General features: G+C 35.7%; 3 protein-coding genes and 1 pseudogene across 5 annotated transcripts; all 4 read right to left on the bottom strand.

The window, feature by feature from the left end:
• Positions 1 to 110: 110 nt before the first annotated feature.
• Positions 111 to 5,465, bottom strand: LOC121261308 (3-ketoacyl-CoA synthase 11-like). The gene is made up of 3 exons (XM_041163618.1): positions 5,381 to 5,465; positions 2,730 to 2,953; positions 111 to 2,506 (listed from the first exon to the last, which is right to left on the bottom strand). The coding sequence occupies exon 3, from the start codon at positions 2,135 to 2,137 to the stop codon at positions 587 to 589; it is 1,551 nt and encodes a 516-aa protein (XP_041019552.1). The 5' UTR covers positions 2,138 to 2,506; positions 2,730 to 2,953; positions 5,381 to 5,465; the 3' UTR covers positions 111 to 586.
• Positions 5,184 to 13,769, bottom strand: LOC121261305 (carbon catabolite repressor protein 4 homolog 6). Of its 3 annotated transcripts, none has more exons than XM_041163611.1 (15): positions 13,597 to 13,769; positions 13,096 to 13,516; positions 12,774 to 12,940; positions 12,065 to 12,130; positions 11,046 to 11,098; positions 10,046 to 10,127; positions 9,869 to 9,915; positions 8,926 to 9,007; positions 7,946 to 8,038; positions 7,799 to 7,831; positions 7,612 to 7,700; positions 6,486 to 7,521; positions 6,257 to 6,342; positions 5,961 to 6,045; positions 5,184 to 5,583 (listed from the first exon to the last, which is right to left on the bottom strand). In XM_041163611.1, the coding sequence occupies exons 1-15, from the start codon at positions 13,660 to 13,662 to the stop codon at positions 5,521 to 5,523; spliced, it is 2,469 nt and encodes an 822-aa protein (XP_041019545.1). In that variant the 5' UTR covers positions 13,663 to 13,769; the 3' UTR covers positions 5,184 to 5,520. The 3 variants fall into 3 exon arrangements, with proteins under 3 accessions (XP_041019545.1, XP_041019546.1, XP_041019547.1); XM_041163612.1 differs by having other exon boundaries at positions 7,633 to 7,700; XM_041163613.1 differs by lacking the exons at positions 5,184 to 5,583; positions 5,961 to 6,045 and having other exon boundaries at positions 6,253 to 6,342.
• Positions 13,770 to 15,517: 1,748 nt separating this feature from the next.
• LOC121261304 (probable N-acetyltransferase san) lies at positions 15,518 to 19,209 on the bottom strand. Its single transcript, XM_041163610.1, has 3 exons — positions 18,856 to 19,209; positions 16,753 to 16,875; positions 15,518 to 15,850 (listed from the first exon to the last, which is right to left on the bottom strand). Exons 1-3 carry the CDS (start codon positions 19,007 to 19,009, stop codon positions 15,639 to 15,641), a joined length of 489 nt encoding a protein of 162 aa, XP_041019544.1. The 5' UTR covers positions 19,010 to 19,209; the 3' UTR covers positions 15,518 to 15,638.
• Positions 16,076 to 16,294, bottom strand: LOC121261746 (annotated as a pseudogene).
• Positions 19,210 to 21,922: the final 2,713 nt, after the last annotated feature.

The following is a 21,922-nucleotide window of genomic DNA, read 5'->3' as shown; positions in this document are numbered from 1 at the left end:
ACTTTCTCGTTGAAGATTTACAGTGCTGTAAGACCGAAATATGAATATAAATGGAAGCTTGCTGTTCCATCTGATGAAAAAGATCATGACAGCCATTTAACGTATCCAAATGAAGAAGAATAGTTTGAGCCACATTCCATTCAATAATGATCGATCCTAATACCATCAGACTTTCAGAGTCAATGTGAAGAAAACAACCTTCTCCTAGCCTGGTTCTATCTCGAAACACTTACCTGATAAAATAGCCAGACGGTCACAATTCAAAACCCCAGTTTCGGACTAGAACGAAATGAACCCAGATCTGGGATCACAGCAAATCAGACACCGGCAATTCTCAGCCAAGGAAAAGAAAAAAGACTGACCTTCTCAATATCCTACCAAACAGTAACAGGCAACCCCAACTGAATAGAAATCACCATATCCCTCTCCTTAGAAAAGGAAAATGCACCACCATTCCTAGCATCTTTCCACAATAAATTCACCATATCCGAGAAACCTCGTGAAACAGAACAAAAAGGTTTTACAGAGCAACGAGCAAGAGGGCTGTCACCATCATACTGCCACAAAGGAAAACAAGCATTTGAAATCAAATGGCCGAGACCTTAGGAACGTTCACCGGAAACTGGTGGATCTCTTCCATCCATGGATTCTTCTCCTTCACTGGGTTCACACTACGTAGAGCCTTCCAAACTGCACTGTTACATTTGAACCCAGACCCAAATGCAATCTGCCATATTCTGTCTCCTCTCTTCACCCTCCCCTTGGATTCTGTATAAGCCAATTCATACCAAAGAGAGCTGCTGGAGGTGTTGCCAAAACGATAAAGTGTCATCCTTGAAGGTTCCATATGCCAATCTGAAAGCTGCAAATTCTTCTCCAACTCATCCAGCACAGCTCTTCCTCCAGCATGAATGCAGAAATGCTCAAAAGCCAGTTTGAAATCTGGGATATAAGGCTTCACCTTCATCTTGAAAAGTTTTCTCCCAACCAATGTGGCAAAGAAGAGTAATTGTTCAGACATTGGCAACACAAGAGGGCCCAACGTTGTGATGTTAGTCTTCAAAGCATTCCCAGCAACTGCCATTAGATCCTTAGATAAAGAAACTCCAATCTTCCCAGTGGGATCCTCTTGTTGAGTAACACAAGAAAAGCACTTATCATCAGCACCTTTGTGGGTTCGAACTGTATGAACCAATTGATACTTGGACCGAAGTCTGTCAGACCTCTTGTTCGAAAGCAATATTGCAGCTCCTCCCATTCTAAACAAGCAATTTGAAACAAGCATGGATCTATCATTCCCGAAATACCAATTCAGAGTGATGTTCTCCATGCTAATCACCAAAGCATATGAATTGGGATGAACTTGAAGAAGATCTTTAGCAAGATCAATTGAGATCAAACCAGCACTACAACCCATCCCACCCAGATTATAACTAACAATATTCCCTCGAAGCTTATAATGGTTAATAACCATTGCAGACAGTGATGGAGTTGGATTAAACAAGCTACAATTCACAATCAAGATCCCAATATCTTTTGGTTTCAGACATGTCTTCTCAAAAAGCTGATCAAGGGCACCAAACATCACCGCCTCAGCTTCTCTCCGCGCCTCCACCATTGACGGATTAGGAGGAACCTTCAAAACCGCTCCAGGGAGATATGTCGACTCCCCAAGACCCGACCTCTCAAGAATCTTCCTTTGGAACTCAAGGTTTTCCTCAGTAAATGTCCTCGTTAAACAGGACCGATCCATGAATATCTGCCTAGTGCATTTCCGGGCATCCTCAGGCTTATAGCACGAGAAATCAACAAGGTAAACAGGGCGGGGACGAGTGAGGAAATAAAGGGTGGATAAGAAGACGAGGAGAGTTGAGCATAGAACGACGGATATGAGATTGTAGCGGAGATGGTCCCAAAGCTCATAAAGACCTTGGAGTGAAAATGTAGAGAGCTGTGCTACGACCACAACAACGAGAGGCGATACAAACAGGTACATTCCATGGGTTACGAGGTAGTGGTAGCCAAGTTTCACATATTTCAGCTTCACGGATTGTTTGAAATCCGGAAGCATTCGCGAATATGTTGACTGTTGAATCAACGGCTTGTTTGGATTTAAATTTGGATATGTCTCCGACATTTTTTTGGTAAAAGTTTGAATATAGACTAACAGGAAAGGAACAGTCACAGTTGAAAAAATCTAACGACTTTCCGGAGATCCAAATGGAAAGTGGAGAAAAAGAGCATGAACCCCTTTTCCCTTGGAGCAAAAGTTCTGTGAATTTTAGGTCACGGAAAGCTCATTTGCTGAGGAAATCAGAATGTATGACTGGGTAATTAATAAAATAGATTTTAGGTTGATAGGTTGGGTTGGAGTTTCTCAGATTTCCGATTAAACAAAATCTAAATATGTATTTGGAAAGGGTATACCGAGAAGGCTTTATTAACCACAATGAGACCTTCCAAAACAAATAATCGGGGAATGCTGCTCAAAGAACCCAACTTATCCCTGTAAAAGAGAAAAACGAACACAATGATATTGATGCAAAAGACTCCACTTTTAAAGATATTTATAAAAGTTTTGGATGCCAGATTTACAGGATGGGATCGAACTAAAGTTTCTTTAACGAAGAGAGCAAGAAGAGAAAGGAAATGAGATTAAACCATTGCTTGAAGAATGCAGAAGAGAGATTCTTCAAGCAATGCAAGAGGCCCAAATGAAAAAACCTTACCTTGAATGTGATATCTGAGCAGAGACCTTCTGAGTATGGTGGTGTAGAGACTAGATAGAGAGAGACAGAGAGAGAGAGAGAGAGGTCTTCTGAGTGTGGCGGTGTGCACTGTGCTATGCTAGGCTTCATATTTATGTAACATGCTCCGTTTCAAATGCGTCGTCTCCGGTTCAGTTTGTTCAAAGGTTCCTCTCTGTTCTTGACACAGAGAAACTAGACCGAAACTACAGGTCTCCGTTTAATTTAAATTCATAAACCTTCACTTTTTCATGTCAAGTCAATTCATTTAGAGCAATGCTATATACATACTGGAGTATAATCATTTTAAAATATAATGAGATCTACTATTAAAAAATTAATTAATTTTTTCACGTGGATCTTGTATTCATTCATTTTTTCAAAATGATTGCATAATATTTACACACTCACAATTGTAACTATAATTTCTCATTCATTTAATTTCTTTTATTAAATTGCTTGCAGTTTAAGTTTAGAAAAAATCTAAGTAGGTATGAATAACACACGTGATATAATTTGAAAAATAGATTAATCAAATTTTAGAATTTAAATTATGTAAATGGTGTGCTCTACACATGATATGAGAATAAAATAACTTGTTTAAAAAAATAGCATTATTCACAGTGGCGAAACTATGTTGATCCTTGAGGGAGCCATGCCCCAATTTTTTTTTTTTTGAAATATATATAGAAATTGTCTTGTGTTTTAAAAATTTTATTTCTATATATAATTATCGAGATCTAATTTTACATATAGTTATATTTTTATAATTTTTTAATCTCTTTTTATTTTACATATACATGTCACACGGTAGAAAAGTTAACCTCCTCTCAAAAATTGCTAATTCCGCCACTTATTATTCATATTTGTAAACTTGTATGTTCTTAAGGTAGACAGAGAATACCAGGTAAGAAAAAAACAGCATGTGATGCGCTCTATAAGTTTAAGAAAAAGTTCACCACTGCATGTGAGATACAACCTGTCACCTGTGTTGGTTTTGTCGTCGTCGTCGTCGTTGTTTCTTTATTATTTTGTCGTTTTTTTCCTTTTTACTTTTTCTGAGCAGCAGCCCTATGAATCTTGAATCAATATTTAGACTTGGTAGGAAAAAAAAAAAAAAAAAAAAAGATTTACACTATCCAAAACCTTTTTTTCTTTTTTTTTATTAGAAGCAATCAAGAAGTTTTACTCAGAATAATAGGCAAAGACCAAGTACACATTAAGTATATATGACCTTACCACCAACGTATCAGCCAAATCAAATCGGACAATGTAATATGATTCCCTTTGTTATTGTATTTAGCCAAAATAAAATAAATACAACAAAAGCCATATCTGAAAATTAAAAAGAAGAATACGAAAAGTACGTCGGTATTCTTCCATGTAAATGATGCAATTGCCCTAAAAAAAAACAGGGAATGTCTTGTCCTTTCTTTTTTTTCATTACCAGGCAATTAATCATTGCATTACGTAATTCACACAGAAATTAACAGCATGTAGAACCCGTAAAGATCTTTGACAAATAACAGCGCATTTTGCTCTCAGCATGCATCAGCGCTGCTGTAAAGGAAAGGAAAGATACCTGTACGGCCCCGACCCCGCTATTAGTACCATTCTCATTACGCTGGTAGCGTAGCCATTTGTCTTGACTAATTCAAATTTAAAACTGATCTATGTTAAATGATCAAACGTGTCCACCAAATATGCACACTAATAGAAATGATTTTTTTTTTTTCTTTTAAGTATTTTTTAAACATTCTCTAATAACCATTTAAACAATGTAGAATCGTAGATGCGGATGAACAGTAACTTAATCATCCACGTTTTTAAACTTATTTTCTCTCTCCCCAAACAATCATATTACTTTCACATCCCGATTTCTCTCATTCCTCGAGCAAAAAATAATCCAAACATCTACAAATTATTCATTTTTTCTTCATCTCTTAGATTTTATCGATTGGTTATTATTAGAGAAGGGAGGAGCCAAAGATCCTCCCATTGCCATGGAGGTGGTGGTCACAACGAAGAGATGATGCACGAGGCTTTTAGGAGTAACAAGTGAGGAAGAAAGATATTATTGGATGTTTCTTTGTTTGTTCTGCTAAGCTAATGTTGTGTTTGATTTAGTTCGAATTATAAGGATCCAACGACTCAAATAAAGAAAAAGGGGAAAGAAGAAGAAATATATGATACAACTAAACTAATCCCTCTGTTCCATTTTATAGCTATTGACAATTGACATAAAACAAGAATATATTAGAACCCTATCCTTGACGACGTGTGCATATCATAGCATAATGGACATCAACCTTCAAATCCTCCCAGATATCTTGCATTGTAAATACTCTTGACTTTTTTTTCTTTGGTATATGCTCAATAATACAAAGTGCGTTGACGTGAAAGCAAAATCTATTACTAAAAATTATTTTAAAAGTAAAGAGTTCAATGTACAAGGATTATAACATATTTATCCAGTAATATGCATGAATGCTACAATCCAAACAACAATTTGTGCGGCAAACAAGTCATTAATATATGAAATCAAAATTTTGATTCAGTAGTAATCAACTTGAGCATTAATTAGTAACCGAATACATACAAACCAAAAGGGGATATAGAGGACTGTCACTGACCTTAAAACTGCAGACTCTCCACAAGCCAAATCTTGCTGCTACGGGGTGAAAAAACATTGGATGAGATGGTGCACCGGTCCCACAATTTTCTAAACCTCAAATATCAAGAGCTCTACTGATATAGAGATTCTGAGTTGTGATTATTCCCCATCTTTCACAAGCACCAATTCAGCAGCCAGTGAAATATGATCACTACCCCATTTCTGAAAAACATGGTAAATTATAGTAAAGCTATGCTAAAGTGCGCCTAGTTGCAGGAATGATTCAAATTTGTTAACATTGTATGATCTTAAAGTCTGGAATTCTAAACTGGGATTGGTATTTCTGTTGGCGAAAAAAGAAGTGACGTGTTTATACAAAGAACAGAGGTTTGTCTTGAAAAATATCAGAATAAACAGAACCATTTTTTATTTTTTATGCACAGACACACTGTCAAAAAATGGCTTTATAATATTAAAAGAAAAAGATATAACTATAATTAATACTTGAACCATCTAGATCCCTTGATCTCTGCTGATATTTTATTGTTAGCATCACCTACCACACCTTCAAAGCAAACAAACGTAATCACCCATTATACCTTCGTTGGGAACCCTGGAGTCCATTGCATTGCATGATTTGGTATTGGAGCAAGAGCCCGAACAGTCTGGAGACCTTCAGAACGCCTGGATGTCAAATAAAATTGAATACGCTTCAAATTTTTCGAGATATACTCATCAAAAAATTTCCGAGATATGTATCCATAACACTATTTTGTATGACTGTATTGGAGAATATGTTCATCATTTGTGATTAATCCCATCCTACTTCCAATTTGACAAACAGCATTTCATGGAAGACTATACTGGGAACGGCAGAATCTTAAAGAGCACTTACCATATGTAATCAACCGTGCCCAGAAAACACCTGTTGTAACTGGTAACTAAGGGCTCCCCATTTGAGTCTCTAGTCCCTGAACAATCCTACAAAAATGCATAAAAGTACAACTTGTAACGGCAGATCCTTAATGAGTAATGAAGAATTCTTAATATGTAAGAGCAAAATCTATCTGTTATGCCCAAACAGAGAGTTCCAGACTAAGAGCAAAAAACATCACTTTATCTACCTTAACCTCTGTGTATGTGCTACTGAGCATTAGAGGGTGTTCCAAAAGGGTGCAGTCTGCATTGCCCGTAGCCATTTCTATTTCCATTGGAGTCCATGATGAAGGATCATAAGCAGTGTTTTCCATAGCAACAGCTTCAGAATCCAAGCTTGGGGATAAATCATTCTCAATTTCATTGCTTACTGAATTTGAGGGTGAGTTGTGGGGAAAGGACTCAAGCTCCTTGGAATGATCTGACACTGCAAGGTTTGATCTTAATTGATCAAAATCAGATCGGAAGACATCTTCAGTGTCATGCAATGAAGATAAAAATGTGCTTTCATCTTCACCTACATCTCCATCTTCTGCCACGGCTTTATCAGGCTCATTTTGAGATAAAGTCTCCAGTTTCTCATCTGCTATAAAGTCAATGCTAGTAGATGGGCATGAAATGCTGGCTTGATATTGGCTTAGAGAGCTAGCATAATCATCATTCCCAACTAGATCGGATGATGGATTGCCTGGAGGAAAGACTTCAACTACATTTTCTACATTGTCATTGAACTCAGCAAATTCACTTGATGATCCATCATGTGACTGAGGGGGAGCATTTACCTCTTCACTGTATCCACTGTGAATAACATTAGAGTAAACTTTTTCGTGATCGGAAGCTACTGGATGAGTATATTTTTCAGAAAACCCACCTTCACTGTGAGAAGCACTTGAGTCTCCCCTGGATCCATCAACTGCATCACAAGAACTTGATTCATATAACTCCTTAAAGCCATCCACAGCACTCTGCTGAGTTTCTTTTCTCGCTTCATCATGTGATGCCCCACCATCCTTTCCCCTTTGCATATCGAAGCAAGATTCATCAGATGCATCCAAGACAGTGTTAACACGCTCAAGCTGAGAGTTGCTCATTCCTGGAACACTATCCTCAGTGCACTCTAGATCATCCAGCTTCTTATCTGAAACCGAAACACTGACCTTGTTGTCAACTTCCGTTCTATCTGTCAATGATGGATCATTACTCGAATTATTAGCGGATCCGGTCCTGCAATAATTTGCAAGCTTCAATGCTCAGGGTAACGCAATAACCTAGCTTAGCTCACCAAAAAGAACATCTAACGAGTACAGACCCTACCCATAATTAGAATTATATGACCTTTGTGCAGATATTTCAGCAGTAGCTTGTCCAGACACCTTATCTCTACCCACTCCAGACAAATCTAGCTGCAACATACTGAAAAATTATATATGTATCTATATATATATATATATATTTAATTATTAGCCTATCCATCATTAAACATAGAATATAAAAAGCTTACCTTCCTTCCTGAAATAAAGTTGTACAATGGACTCTGATATAAAAATCAGAATGTAGATGTCATGATACATAATAACAGAAGTTGAACTCAAAGATCACATCACACCCGAGTAAAAAGTAAAACTTGAAGCATGAAAGAAGTTATAACCTTGGGGGTACAATTAAAATCCCCACATATAACAACTGGAGCATCATCCCAGAGTTTTGAAACAGAATGGGCCCTATTCAGGAGCGCCCTGACCTGATAGAAAGAGAAGGCAGGAAATCAATTACAGATAGAACTGAAGATAACGATTAGCATTGTCATGGGACAAGAATTAGGATGGATGTTACACCAAATCTCTTTATCTGATAACACAATAGTTACAAAACAGGTTTATGTGCAATGTGAGATACAGGAGCACAGCTTCAGCTTATGTGCCAGCCACAGCATGTCAAAAACCAAGATGAGTGACCTAGTGCAATGGACCTACTATCCACAACAAATCAATGATTATATGCAATAGTCCAACTAGTCTCCTGGAGCCACCAAATTGATAATACATTGGCGTGACAGCACATTTTTTCTTCTTGTTACTAGATAATACTTCACATCTAGAAAGCACATAAACCAGTAACACAATTTTCTTGACAGTGTGGTAGTAATAACCGCACATATGGGACAAATAATGTGAAACACAGTTTCAAATTTTGAACAAATAAAGAAAGAGAAGAACAGGGATCAGTACAGTGTTGGCAGTCATGCATTCTAAAATAATGGAATTAAAAGGGGGCAAGGATGGAAAAATAAATGAAGCAAAGATCTGTTCCGTGACACAGTCTAACAGCATGTCGTCAAACATCAACATGTGGAAACAACATTCCTATAACAATGTTATATAGTGTTGCAGCAGAACCACAGCAGTATCAGCTGCATGGACAACATCAAACATCTTAGTACATAGATATGTCAAGTGATTCATCATTTCCCCATGATCACATCAATCCATTACAGATAAAGAAAAAAAATTTATATTGGTAAATAAGATTTCATTATCGTAGGAATAGGCAAAAGCCCAAGTAAACGGGTCATATACAAGAAAAATTGCCAGAGAAAAATCTGAGTAACCAGCACCACAGACTGAATACCTGGCCAAGCTTAATTTCTCCTCTTTTTGGATTGTAAAGCACATGGATATTACATACGACAACCTTACTGGAACCTTTTGAGCTGCAGATACAGATATTAAACTTATACTCAAGCATGCATACAAATATAGTCAGGTTCATCGCATAAAAACATTAAAAATCACAATAAACATACAACAATAGCACAGAAAACCGACTAATTAAGCGGCATAAAGCATCAATGAAAAAGAAATGCTACAAGCATCTAATTACAAAAGAAGTGGCAACCTGCATATTAAATCATTAATCAGCATGAGAGCCAAGGTTTTCGGAAAAGTTATCACTAAAATATAAATATCTATGTGCATATATATATATATATATATATATGTCTATTATGTAAACTTATAGAAGCAGGGAGAAGAAAAGGCAAGGAGCAACTATAATTTTTTCAGAGAAAAGAATATTAATTAATTAGAAATGGATGGGTGCTTGTTTATATTTGATAAATAAATGGGTCATATTAACCTAGTCTCATCTCTCCCCCACCCCTAATATTGTTAAGAAACCCATTATCCAGAAATACACAAGCTCATCGAGTTAACTAACTTTTTTTTAACAAGAGCATATTTTAAACTCAAGTTTAGGGTTTCTAAAATTCAACTGTGGAGCAGGAACAATCACTGGTGTTGGGATCTCATTATAGCCATAGAATTATAATCATCATCATAAATTCACAATGAAATGGGGAGAAAATATAAACTTCAATGACATTAAAAATCTTCCTATCCATATAGATCCTTGTCTCATGAGTACTTGATTATGAAGAAAAACACATCATAAGGAGATTGAAAATTTTTTGTTTTCAAAATTCAGAAGCAGATTAATGATGTTTCATTTGGAACACATGCAAAGGTTAAGTTATGTAAACATACATTTTATAGACTACTTAAGCATAAATTACCTTATTGGTAGAGCTAAAGTCTCTTCACTTGAATTTTTATTCACTGACTGTTGACAAAAAAGTAACATCGCTTTATTGGCAAATGCATGGTGGGGGAGGGGGGGAGGAGGGAAACAAAGTTAAAATCATCCAAAACCATCATGGTTTCAGGTTAGTGGTTATAAAGATCTGACATACCTCCAGCACACATATCTGAGCAACATTATCCCTAAGTCCAAGCTTATTGAACTCAATGCATTCCTCATGAAGAAACTTGAATCTAATGCACAGAACATAATATTAACTTTCAGAAAATACCATCAAGACCAATTTGCTTGAAGCTAGACATGATAACATCAAAATGAATTACTAGAACAAAAAGAAAAAACAGAAATCCTACTCTAGACAACGCTAGCAACAAAGAGATGAAAGCACATCACAGTGCTAATTACGCACTTCAACCTTTGATTGTACACCGAAATAGAAAGGAAAAACCAAAACTGAAAAAATTAATCTAGAAACTTGCATAGAAAATGGCAAGGATGCAACAAATTTTAAGTCAAAGTGAACACAATACAACCTACAAAAAATTATAATACCCAAAAAATCCAGGATAGGAGAACTAAATAGAATTTACAAAATCAATTTTAGCCCTGCAAGGACAAACTGAAAAATCCAACTACTAGACTAAACTATCATCTTACAGGAACATTTAGAGCTTGTTTGGATTCAGAGAGTGTTTTGTCTCATCTCATCTCATCTCACATTACAACTTCACCAAATTCTCACACAAAATATAATAAACAATTCAACTTTTTCAAATTCTAAAACAATAATAATATTAAAAAATAATATTCTTTTTGATAAGTAATATTAAAAAAAATATTCTAACAATATTTTATTCAACTTTCATCTGAAACCATCTCATCTCATCTCTGAATCCAAACGAGCTCTTATTTTTCTAGATGAGTCAGGAAAATATGCATATATTGATTCAAAATTACACAGAAAATCAGACCTCTCTACTGAGTATATGTCCTTTGCACAAAAATTAATTTTTTTTTATAGTTAATAAGAGATTTTATGCCAAGTAAATAGGCATAGCCCAAGTACACAAGATGTATACAAGTAAATTAAAGCATCAAAGGACATGATTTAATACATACTGATAAGATATGATATAAGCTGCACACATTACCTCGACATTCGCCAAAAGATTGCACAGCCATCAACTGGAGTGCCAGTACGCATCTATATATTGACCCGAGCATGGTCAGAATTCTCTTATCCATAAGAACTTACATGTAAATACACACACACACACACACACACACATGTATATATATATATATATATATATTTCAGATTTTTAATTAGCAAGATAATAACTGTCACATCTCAGTAATAAGTTGGTAAATACTGCAAATTCACAATCATAATCTCAAATAATTTGCATATAGATTGATAAACACCTACAGATATTAGTCCGAACGATCATTATAATCTTAAAGCATTTTCTAAGGATGGCTCAAGGTTTATCAAGAGTACTCAATCTACCACATATGGAAAAATAGATGGAGCAGTTGCAGCCAATTTCTTAAGGTGTGGGACTAGTCATAAGTTTCACTTTCATAGAGTAAAATGGAATATAGTGTGTGCTCTTCTTTCAAGACTTGGGGTTGGGACTAAGAAAATTGAGCACTTCCAACCGAACTTTGTAAGGGGAATGGTTGAGTGTTTAGAAGAGGTGAGGGATCATCTTAGGATTCAAGTAACAGGCAAGCATGGGAAAACCTGGGGCCAGGGGTCTACAGTTGTTAAAAAGCACTCAAGGGTGTAGCCATAGGAGAAGCATTAGTTTATTGGAACGGTAGAATAGTGCAATTTTGGCATGATGGATAGTGTGGAGAATTTAAAACAACCGTTCCCTGATTTAATTGACATAGGCCCCATACTTAATTCTGTCTTTAATTGGCCGATTGTCAAGTATGACCTTTCCACAATTCAAGGTGGCGGTTAAACAGTAGGGGCAAACTTGATCTATGATATATCTTTCCACTTAGATGTTATCCTCTAATACTCAGATGACAAAGTTACTAAAAATGCATATTGGTGTTTGAAATAGCATCTACATCCAGACATGCCTTTGTGACAAACTAGCATAGAGAGAGCTGAAAATATGACTGTCCTTGTTAGATAAATGAAGGAAAAACGCACCTTCCAAATGCCACTGTACCCCCTAAGCTTCAACTCCTCTTCTAATTCCTGAAATCTATCAACCTCCTGAAAATAATATTGTAAGAGAACAAATAGTGTCAGGACCACAAGCAGCAAAATGACTTATATATCAAATGTTGCTCAAAAACAAGTCAGTGTCATGCAATCTGACATGATGGCTTACAAACTGCAGAGGGAACAGAGGAGCAGAACCCATATTGACCCAAACCCATGACCTTAAACTACTCTGAATAAAATTATTTATGTACAATTCAACGATACATAGATCCAATTGTTTACTATTTAAAATCATACAGTAACAAGCATTAATAGGCTCCTAACTTCTACTAAAAATTCGAGGCAGAAGACTCATATCCAGCCAAAAATAATCCAAACATGATGTTAATACATGGAGATTACTTCTTAGAAATTACAGGTAGAAAGTTTATGTCCAATATGTAACATTTTCATGCAGGTAGTCATGCGTTAAAAGTGAAGGGGATTTTCTAGTAATGCATCATCTGTCTAACTGTTTATATAACAAATTTGATATAAAATAAAACAAATTCGAACCAAATGTTGAATTCTCTCATGATACACATTAAAAATGTTGAAGTTTAAAATGAACTTAAGAGATAAAAGTAAGAAGAGGCACAAACTTCTTCTAGGACTAAACATGATGGTGTATGAGACGTAGCAGAGTGTTAACCTGGAAGCACATTACGTCAGCTGACCATAATCCAAGCTCAAAAAGTATATTTTTCTTTCTCCACTCCCAGTCCAACATATGACGGGGTATGTGAAAGTAAAGCTTGCTCCGGTGGTTAATAGCAAGGTAGTCAGCCAATATGTTATACGAAAGAACCACAAACCGCTCTGTAAAGCGCAAAATATATTATAACAAGGTTAAACCAAAAGGACCCGCATCACTCTAGGAAACAGAAGGCTAAAACTAGGACAATGCTTTTTACAACTAAAGTAAATAAACATTCCGATATAGAAATAAACGAAAGCACGCAATGTTCATCTACCACAATTAGAAGGCGGTGCCTGCGTTGCATACTCCCAATTCCGATAATCCAAGGGCTTCGGCCGGAATTGCTGTGGTGGACGAAACGCCTGGTTCGGATCGAACCGCAAATGCTGCCGAAACTGCTGGCTTTGATTATTATAAGGTGGAGGCTGCCGGTACCTTTGGCTTTGATTGTTGTAAGCGGGAGGAGGCGGCTGACGGAACTGTGCGTTTTGAGTATACGGATGTGGTCTAGGGCTGAGAGGTGGAGGGCGAAACCCAGTTTGGTCGGCGAAACTTGCCGAATCACCTCGGCGGAACCCTAGGTTGGCGTCGCGTACTGAGCGAAAGTGAGAGTCTCCAGTCACGAAATGGTCCCCTTGGCCTCTCCCTCCGGTGTGAGAACGGTCGGAGAAGCCTCTCCAGCGACCACCTCGGGACTGCAACAAAAATGGAGAAATTAAAGAAAATTGAAGGCATGCTATTTATGAATCGAGAGAGAGAGAGAGAAAGAGAGTACAGTAGGGCGAGAAGACATGGTCGTTGAGGAGATGTCGGTGGCAGCAGCAGGGCGGAAACGTCTCATCGAAAGAAAGACAGTTACCGTTGCAGTGACCGAGCGAGGCTAGGGTGCGCACACTCCATACAGCACACCGACCTTGTCTTTTTTTTTTTTTCCTTACTTTTTGTTTTCTATTATTATTATATATTATGGCCGGGGGAGCCGGCCTGATTTGCATTCACGTTCCATTTCAATTTGTCTTATTATTATTTATTAATTTTAATTCACATATTTTATTACTATTTATAATTTATTTTATTATTATTTATAATTCATCTCAATTCATTTTTAAATTTAAATAAGACCTTATTTTATTTTATTTTTTATAATTGACAATGTGATTGCTGAATTTTTCACGTGTAAAGTAAATTAATTTCGATTTAAAATGACATGAAATAATTTTAAGTAAAAGATAAAAATTAAAAATATATATTATTAAAATATTATTTTTTAATATTATTATTATTTAAAAATTTAAAAAAATTAAATTATTTATTATATTTTATATAAAAACTTAAAAAATTGTAACGATGTAATAAAATGAAACGAAACATTTTCAAAAATACTCTTCACAAAAATCCACCGTAGGATATATTCTGTTCGATTCGGCGCATCAAGATAGAGATGGTAGAGACAGCGAGCAAGGGACGGCACAATCACAACAAAAATAATCATCGTCCAATCGTTTCCATTTCGTAGCATTCTTTCTCCATCCATTACAAACTTTACACGGAGAGAGAGAGAGAGAGGTCATGGTGTTCATCTTTCTCTTTACCCCGGTGTTTCTTCTGCAAAACCAAACCAGAAGAGCCATTGTAGTTGCCATTTGCCCACCAATACATGCAATGGGTACTACACACAGACGTGGATATGTAATATAAGAAAAATTTAATTGTAAACAATTATGTGCACTAATACGCACACTTATTCAATATGATTGATCAGAAAATATATTTTATTAAAAACAGTATTAATTTGAATTTAAAATATGAAGATAATAATATTAGTACGCAGATTAATACGCAAACTTACTTGTACATGACAAAACTGAAATATATATATAATCAAAAACCAATTTGAACGTGAAGTTCGGTGACTTCATCCGTAAAACCAATTCTTGACCTTCACACGCCTTGGAGGAATGAGTAGAAATGTTTCCCCCAATAAGATTAGAACAACCAAACATCGTCGTTAAAAGCGTTGGGTTATGTTAGAAGGCTTTAGAATCTTAGATTGCTTTTAGATTGCCCGGCCAATATACATCCACTGTGTGTTAAGTTACTATATCCTAGGTACGTACTAAAGTACGCGCTGTATTTTGCTTCGCAGGCTTGGATCTCGCAATAAGAGACCTTTTGGTCCAAAGATTAGATGTAATTACTCCTGCCATGCGCAACAATAAGCACAGGGCGGCATCATTCCGTCTCCGTTGCTTCTCAGTCTATCCTAACTCTTGATGCACTCAAATACAATGGTCATCCCCGTCAAGACTATGGCATCCAAGTTATCTATGTACATGGTAATTTGCAGATTCCGGCACTCTTTGTTCTTTGACTTAAGATGCCACATTTGTTACTGATCTATATCTCATCTGGAACAAACTGAATTCAGCACAACATTTGAAGCCAATTTGGAAACAAACCTAATTGACAAATTGTCAGGACCATTTTCATTTTGCAATCAATAGTCTAAGCAATTAAAATCGAATGCCATATTCCAAAGTGTTTACCTTGTGGAAACTTTCTCTGGCACTGACAAAATTCAGATTTTTCAAATGGCAAGCTGAATACTAATCAGATAAAATAAATTAAAAAAAAAAAAAAATCGTTTACTAACCAGAAAGCAGCCAAAGTATCAAACCAGCTACGTGACCAATGCATTTTAGGGTATAAAGAACCTCAGCTTTTAAATGCCGAAACTCCAGTATAGATGCAAATTGGGTTCAATTAATAATACCACAACAAGCAAGGACTCCCCCCATGATAAATAGCTTTGAAATGCTATTTCTTCGTTTGACTGATATACTTGGTAAGAACATAGCAGTCTGGTGGGGTAATGTTTGTATAGTAGTTCTGGATAGTGTCCGTGATTTCAAACCCAAATTTCTTGTAAAAATTTATGGCATCCTCGTTGTTTGTCTGCACATGCAAGTAAACCTCAGACATGTTTTGCTTGGAGCTGAGATCAAGAACATGGTTCAACAGCTTTGTACCTGCCAAATCCCAGGATTAAGTTACTACATTTGTAAATAGCAAAAAAAATTGTCCAAAACATGTGGACAGGAGTTTTTTACACAAAAAGTGATACCAGAAGTATATAACGTCCTAGCTACAAGTATGTGGATTTTTTCTTCTTGATTTCTCAATTTCTCAATTTCCACAATTAGTATTGTTTTTTCTTTCTCATTCAAAATGAACCGTTTTAAGACTGTTTTGGGTGGGGGTGCGCCAGGCCCATGCAGTAGTGTAACAATGCATGGGCGACGCTCAAAGGCCCCAGCAGCAAGCTACTGTGGCGGCCTTCCCCCTTTAAAAAATTAATTTAATATCTTGTGGCCTATTTGGACCTCGCATCAGATATTAAACTGATAAGAACAGATACTACATAATTAGTATTTCATTTCACAGAACTTTGACTAATCAACAAGTAACACTATTGTTTTAACCGGTTGCAAAACTTCTGTTAAAAAAAAAAAAAATGGCTGCAAAACTTAGCATTAATATAACATCAGGATTGAATGATTTCAGCAAAAACTTTTCACATCCAAATGAAAGTGGGTACGGTTCGTGGCCAGAGAGAATTTAAAGTTTTAGATGCCATACAAAGTATATGGGTTTGTTCTTCATATTCGTTTCTTAAAATCCACGGCTAGTTTTTTGTTTCAGTCTTCAGATGATCAACCAACGACTCTACTGTTGAACAGGTGGGATACCTAAAGCTCTTGTAATCCAAAGATGGTATACCAATTCAGACCAAGTTTTTTTTTTTTTTTTTTTGAAAAAAAAAAAACAAGCACACTAACCAAAAAGAGAAAAATCAATAAGCAATTCTGTGGCTTCTCAAACAATCTCCATACAAAAGTTACATAAAAAGAAAGATAGGTTGCATGCTCACCAATGCCTAATCCACGATACGGTGCTAAGACACCCAATGTCATGATATAAACACGGACAGCCCCACCGTCCTTCTTCTCAAGCCGGCAAGCAATAGAACCAACACAGATATCGCTGTAGTATGCTGCGGAGAAAAAAGGAGTGACACCTTAGGATGACCAATACATTTATCAGTATGGGCCACAAAAATACAGTTTAAAGTTCAATTGTTGGTGTGCGAAACATAGCTATGCATAAGATTTTTTGCAGCGTGCTTCACTGTACATAATTTCTCCATGCTTTTCCTTTTTTAGAAAAGTTGTGTTTTACTTGTGCCATGCACATTTATCTATATAGTATTCCTTATACACGGATCCTAATGTTAAAAATCCACGTCACCAACCCTAATTAGTTGGGACTAAGGCTTCATTGAGTTGAGTTCAATTGTGTTTTTCCTTGCACATATTGCACCCACAAAGGATCCATATAAAATTATATTCCACATACATCGTATGCAATGTAAATAAATACGTGCTCAAAACACGAGTGGCCCCATAAACTCTTTAATTAAAAAAAAAGGTCTCATGAACCATTAAACAAAGAACAATAATAGTCTGTATTGGAAATGGAGACATGAGAACACAAATGTTGTGTAAGCAACCTTCATTCATGCATAGCAACAAAACTATGTCTCGGGAATTACTTGACGCTAAAAGTTGTGAATGCAGGAGCCAGGAAAAGGGGTTACAGGAAAGTTGGACCCAGGGTTACCATAAAGCGATGCTACTTCTGAATATCTTGCTACTGAAATATTATTTGCAGCATCGGATAAGTTCCACCAATAATCCATTGTCTCATAAAATTAGAACGGTCTTCATAATCACTTCAGTTCTGTTCTATAATAACCATTTACCATAGTGTATCGAGGAAGATACATATAATGTAACATGATATTTTGCAAATCAAATGTGCGCTGAAATTTAGGGCTGGGAATTCATAGGTGATCAGGAAGTATGAATGGTAAAAGTTGAGAAATAAATTGGCTGTCTCAATAATCACTGAAGATCTGTGTCACAGAATAAATAATCGGCATAGTGCCTCCAATAAAAAGCACATACAATGTTAACACAATCTTTTCAAAACAGAAACTTATATGGATCTTGGGTGGTATCAGAGAGAGAGAGAGAGAGAGAGAGAGAGGAACAGATTGGACATGAACACAGACAAAATGGGGCATGAACAAATTGGTTTTGATTCTTTTATCTTCATTACTGTAACTCTATCTGGGATTTGAGCATCTCAAAGAGGATATACAAGGGATTAATTTAAGCCTAAGGTCCAGACGTTCCAAATGCATCACATACAGACCTCAGAATCCATGTCTAAAACTACCAAAAAAAAAAAAAATGATGCTGTGACAAAAAAATAAATAAATAGTCCCCACTGATAATACAGCCTTATGTTGTTAATACAAGCCATCAATGGCCTTGGCGATAAAATAACAAATTAAACAGATTTTCATTACTCTGTCAAGGTACTTAATTTCACCATAAAAAAACTAGAGCCTATCTTATTATCAACCTACTAATAAAAAAGTAGGGCCTCCCGGCTACCCCACAGCTTTTCGGCAGCATTGTCCGTTTTTTCAGTTATAGAAAATAGAGACCATTGACCCTTTTCCAACAGTCCGATCACGAAATCCAAAGCAGTCAGAGAATCCTTTCATAATGTACTGAAGAAGTACAACAGGGTCCCAAAATAAATTACAACATTCAAAGAATCCAATGATCCATAGCAGAAAAAGAGAACAATAGTAACTATTATGAGCCTAACCAAATAAAACCCATCATAGATGTCAAACAGGAAGCAAGGCTCAGTAATTATATTGAAATAATAAGAATTACCAAAGAATCCATAACAACCGCCACTGAGAACAATAGAAACCACTACGAGCCTAAACCAATAAAACCCATCGTATATGGACCGAAAAAAGATAAACAAACGAACAAGCCAAGAGAATGGAACAAAAAAATCGTCTTCTAGGACATAAAATAATCAAAATGAAGAAAATCTGAAGAACACAGATAGGGTAATAAGCTAGAGCCAGATGCCAAAAAAGACGAACCTAGCTTGGTGAACTCGCCCGAAGCAAGGGCATCTGCGTAGTACTTGTCATTGTAGCGGACAGGGAAGAGAACCGTGTTGAGCTTCTTCAGCTGCATCAAGTTCTTGTCCCTCACTCCGTCCAGCGATATTGGCACGGCACGCCCAGCTCCCATGTCGTTTTCTACAGAAATCTGCACTCTATTTCTTTGCTTTTTTGCGGCTCAGAGGAATTATAGTTGAAATACGAAGGCTTTAGCAGAGAAACTGAGAGGTAGGGTCCAGAGGGGGACGGACGGGAAGTGGAGGATTGGGGTTTTTGTAACAGAGACTTTTCCTGGGGGTGATTGCTTGATTCCCTCGGCCTTGTGACTTGTAGTGTTTCGTTGCGCGGAAATTCTGAGGGACGTTGGGCCCCCGAGTTGGGTTAAGTTTTCTAATTTCCAGTTGCAAAAATGAGCCCAAATAGTTTATCGCACTGCTCAACCCTCTTATTTCAATCAATCCTATGGGATCGTTTGTTTTCATAAATAATATGAAATAAGATGAGATAAAAGATAAAAAATTATTAAAATTTATTTTTAATATCATTTTTATTTTAAGATTTAAAAATTTTAAATTATTTATTATATTTTATTTACAAATTTAAAAAAATTATAATGATTAAAATGAGATGAGATAAAAAGTTTTGTAAAAATAAATGAGACTTATCATTCTTTTACATCACCATGCAATATCATATTATTAAAAAATTTATTTTCTATTTTTATTTTTATACCAATAATTTGATATCACATTTAAAGAAAATGAAATAATGATATTTAAAATGATAATAAATAAAATATTTTATCAATTAATCGGGGAAATGCTGTTTTATCTCTAATCAAATGAGTATATTGTAGTTTAAATAATGTTGTATTTGAATGTTTGAATTTACTTAAAACATGGCTTGAAAATTTGTTCGATTCAACTCGATTTAGTCAATTCAATTTGATTATCGAAAATTATACCCATTTTATTACATTTTTGTAATCACTCAAATAATCAATTCAATTAACCGATTCAAATTGATTACAATCGGTGATTTAGGTAGATTCTTTTTAGTAGTACTATACACCACACTCTCATTTTATTTTTATCTCGTTATAAAAAATGTGAGACATTTATCATAATTGGATTATAAATAACCATTCAATAAAGGTTCATCTAATAGTGATAAATGTGCCACATAATCTTACATAGTGGAATGAAAGTGAGATAGGATGTGGTGTATATAATTTTCCATTTCTTTTTTATGGATTGTGTATCAAAATTATTATTTTTCCTATTATTCACAACTATTCTCATACTACTTTACTACTATTAACTATTAACACAAACTATTAATTTACTATTCGCAAACTATTTTACTATTATTTAAAGATGATTTTAGATACTCTTAACATCCAAACGAAGTCTCCCGTCTAGATGCATAAACATTATTAACCTATCTCATCTCATCATTACAACTTTCTCAAATTTTCATACAAAATATAATAAACAATTCAATTTTTTCAAATCACAAAACAATAATAATATTATAAAAATATTTTATTCAACTCATATAAAACAATCTCATCTCATCTCACTATTCAAATGAGCAAACCCATTTCAATCTCAAATCCAATTTGGATTTTTTTTTTACCAGTAAATTGTGTTAAATTGACTAGGTGGAGTGTCTCGAACATATGCTCTATTGTAATGTTTGTAGCAATTTTTAAAAGAGTAATGTTAGAGACAAGTTTTAAATACACAAATATTACACAAACATTTTATAAAAAATTGAATTTTTAACATTTTTTTATGATAAGATTTACCTTTATATATATATATATATATATATATATATATATATATAAACTGCTCAGAATTTATACATATCTCTACTATTATATAAGTGGTTTGTTAACGGAAATTCTTGTTTTAACGGAACTACAGTAATTTTAATTGATTCCATTAACTTCCATTTGATAGCCTTTTTCTCAATTTTAAAAGTCGAAAACCAGACCCTCTCTCTCTCTAGAAACTCGCTCGCTCAGTTGGGGGGAGGGGAGCTTCGGCTCCTTCTTCCTCTTCCTCTCCTCCCTCTCCTCGCCGGTCCTTCGTTTCCGGTAGTTTTGTTTGGTTTTTTTTCAGGTTTTCGGCTGAATAAAGGGGGTAGCCGTTTCGAGCTTATTCGCTAACCATCATCCGACACGCACAACACTGGGAGAAGCCTCACCCACTGATCTTGCGGTCGATCGGATTGGGAGCCAATCGGAGAGGTGCGTTGCGTCGACACGCGGTTTAAAGGAAACGCGTAGGGTTCTCAACCAACCGAGATTTTCAAGATTTGATTTTGAGAGCGAAGGTGTTTTTTCCTATCGATCCTGTGTGGGTATGGTTTTTGTTGATTCTATTTCTTTTCACTCTGTGGGATGTGAATTTGAAGGATGGTTTGATATTTTTTTTTTCCTGTTTCATGTGAATTTTTTTATTTCATTTTTTTGCTTGTGGGATTTTTGTTCGTCAGTATGGACCATTTTTTGGAATCTAAAGGATATGAGTTTCTTGTTCATTCTTCTAGGTATGTTTTATTTTTTAGTGTGGATCCTCTCTCTTCTCTTTCTGGGATGTGGATCTAAAGAGCGTTTGAAAATTCTTTCTAGTCTTGTTGTTCTTCGACTCAAAACCTGTGTTTTTTTTCTTTCTTTTTTTCTTTTTTTTTTGCTTGTTGGATTTTTCTTTTCCATTTTTTGTTTGTTAGGTGTAAATCTGCTTGTTGGATTTCCGTTCATCATTATGGACCAAATTTTTTTGGCTCGAACAGTTGCTTGGATGTGATTTTGTTTTTACTTCATTCAAGGATCGGGTATGCTCTACTTTTTTGCTTCATCCCAACCATGGATTCCGAGGAGAAACGGCTAAATGAGCTGGGTTACAAGCAAGAACTCCAAAGATAAATGGTTATTCTTTGTTCGATATTTCTTGCTACTCTGTTTTTGATTTCCCTCCACAATGTTCTTGTTTCATTGTATATATTTTCTTCTTCCTCGTTGTTTGATTATATG

Source organism: Juglans microcarpa x Juglans regia, chromosome 4D (assembly GCF_004785595.1).
Source record: "Juglans microcarpa x Juglans regia isolate MS1-56 chromosome 4D, Jm3101_v1.0, whole genome shotgun sequence".
NCBI lineage: Eukaryota > Viridiplantae > Streptophyta > Magnoliopsida > Fagales > Juglandaceae > Juglans > Juglans microcarpa x Juglans regia.
The sequence above is the reverse complement of the archived record's forward strand: the minus strand, read 5'-3'. Positions and strand labels throughout refer to the sequence as shown.

Bases quoted from the DNA above. Each gene is read 5' to 3' on its own strand.
- LOC121261308 (XM_041163618.1), bottom strand. From the start codon at position 2,137: ATGTCGGAGACATATCCAAATTTAAATCCAAACAAGCCGTTGATTCAA.
- LOC121261305 (XM_041163611.1), bottom strand. From the start codon at position 13,662: ATGAGACGTTTCCGCCCTGCTGCTGCCACCGACATCTCCTCAACGACC. The intron at 8,039-8,925 runs GTATTCAGTCTG...TCTTTCTATCAG, and splicing joins GAGAAATTAAGCTTGGCCAG to GTCAGGGCGCTCCTGAATAG. The intron at 7,832-7,945 runs GTTATAACTTCT...TTTTTATATCAG, and splicing joins ATTTTAATTGTACCCCCAAG to AGTCCATTGTACAACTTTAT.
- LOC121261304 (XM_041163610.1), bottom strand. From the start codon at position 19,009: ATGGGAGCTGGGCGTGCCGTGCCAATATCGCTGGACGGAGTGAGGGAC. The intron at 16,876-18,855 runs GTTCGTCTTTTT...TTTTCTCCGCAG, and splicing joins GGGCGAGTTCACCAAGCTAG to CATACTACAGCGATATCTGT. The intron at 15,851-16,752 runs GTGAGCATGCAA...GGGATTTGGCAG, and splicing joins GTATCGTGGATTAGGCATTG to GTACAAAGCTGTTGAACCAT.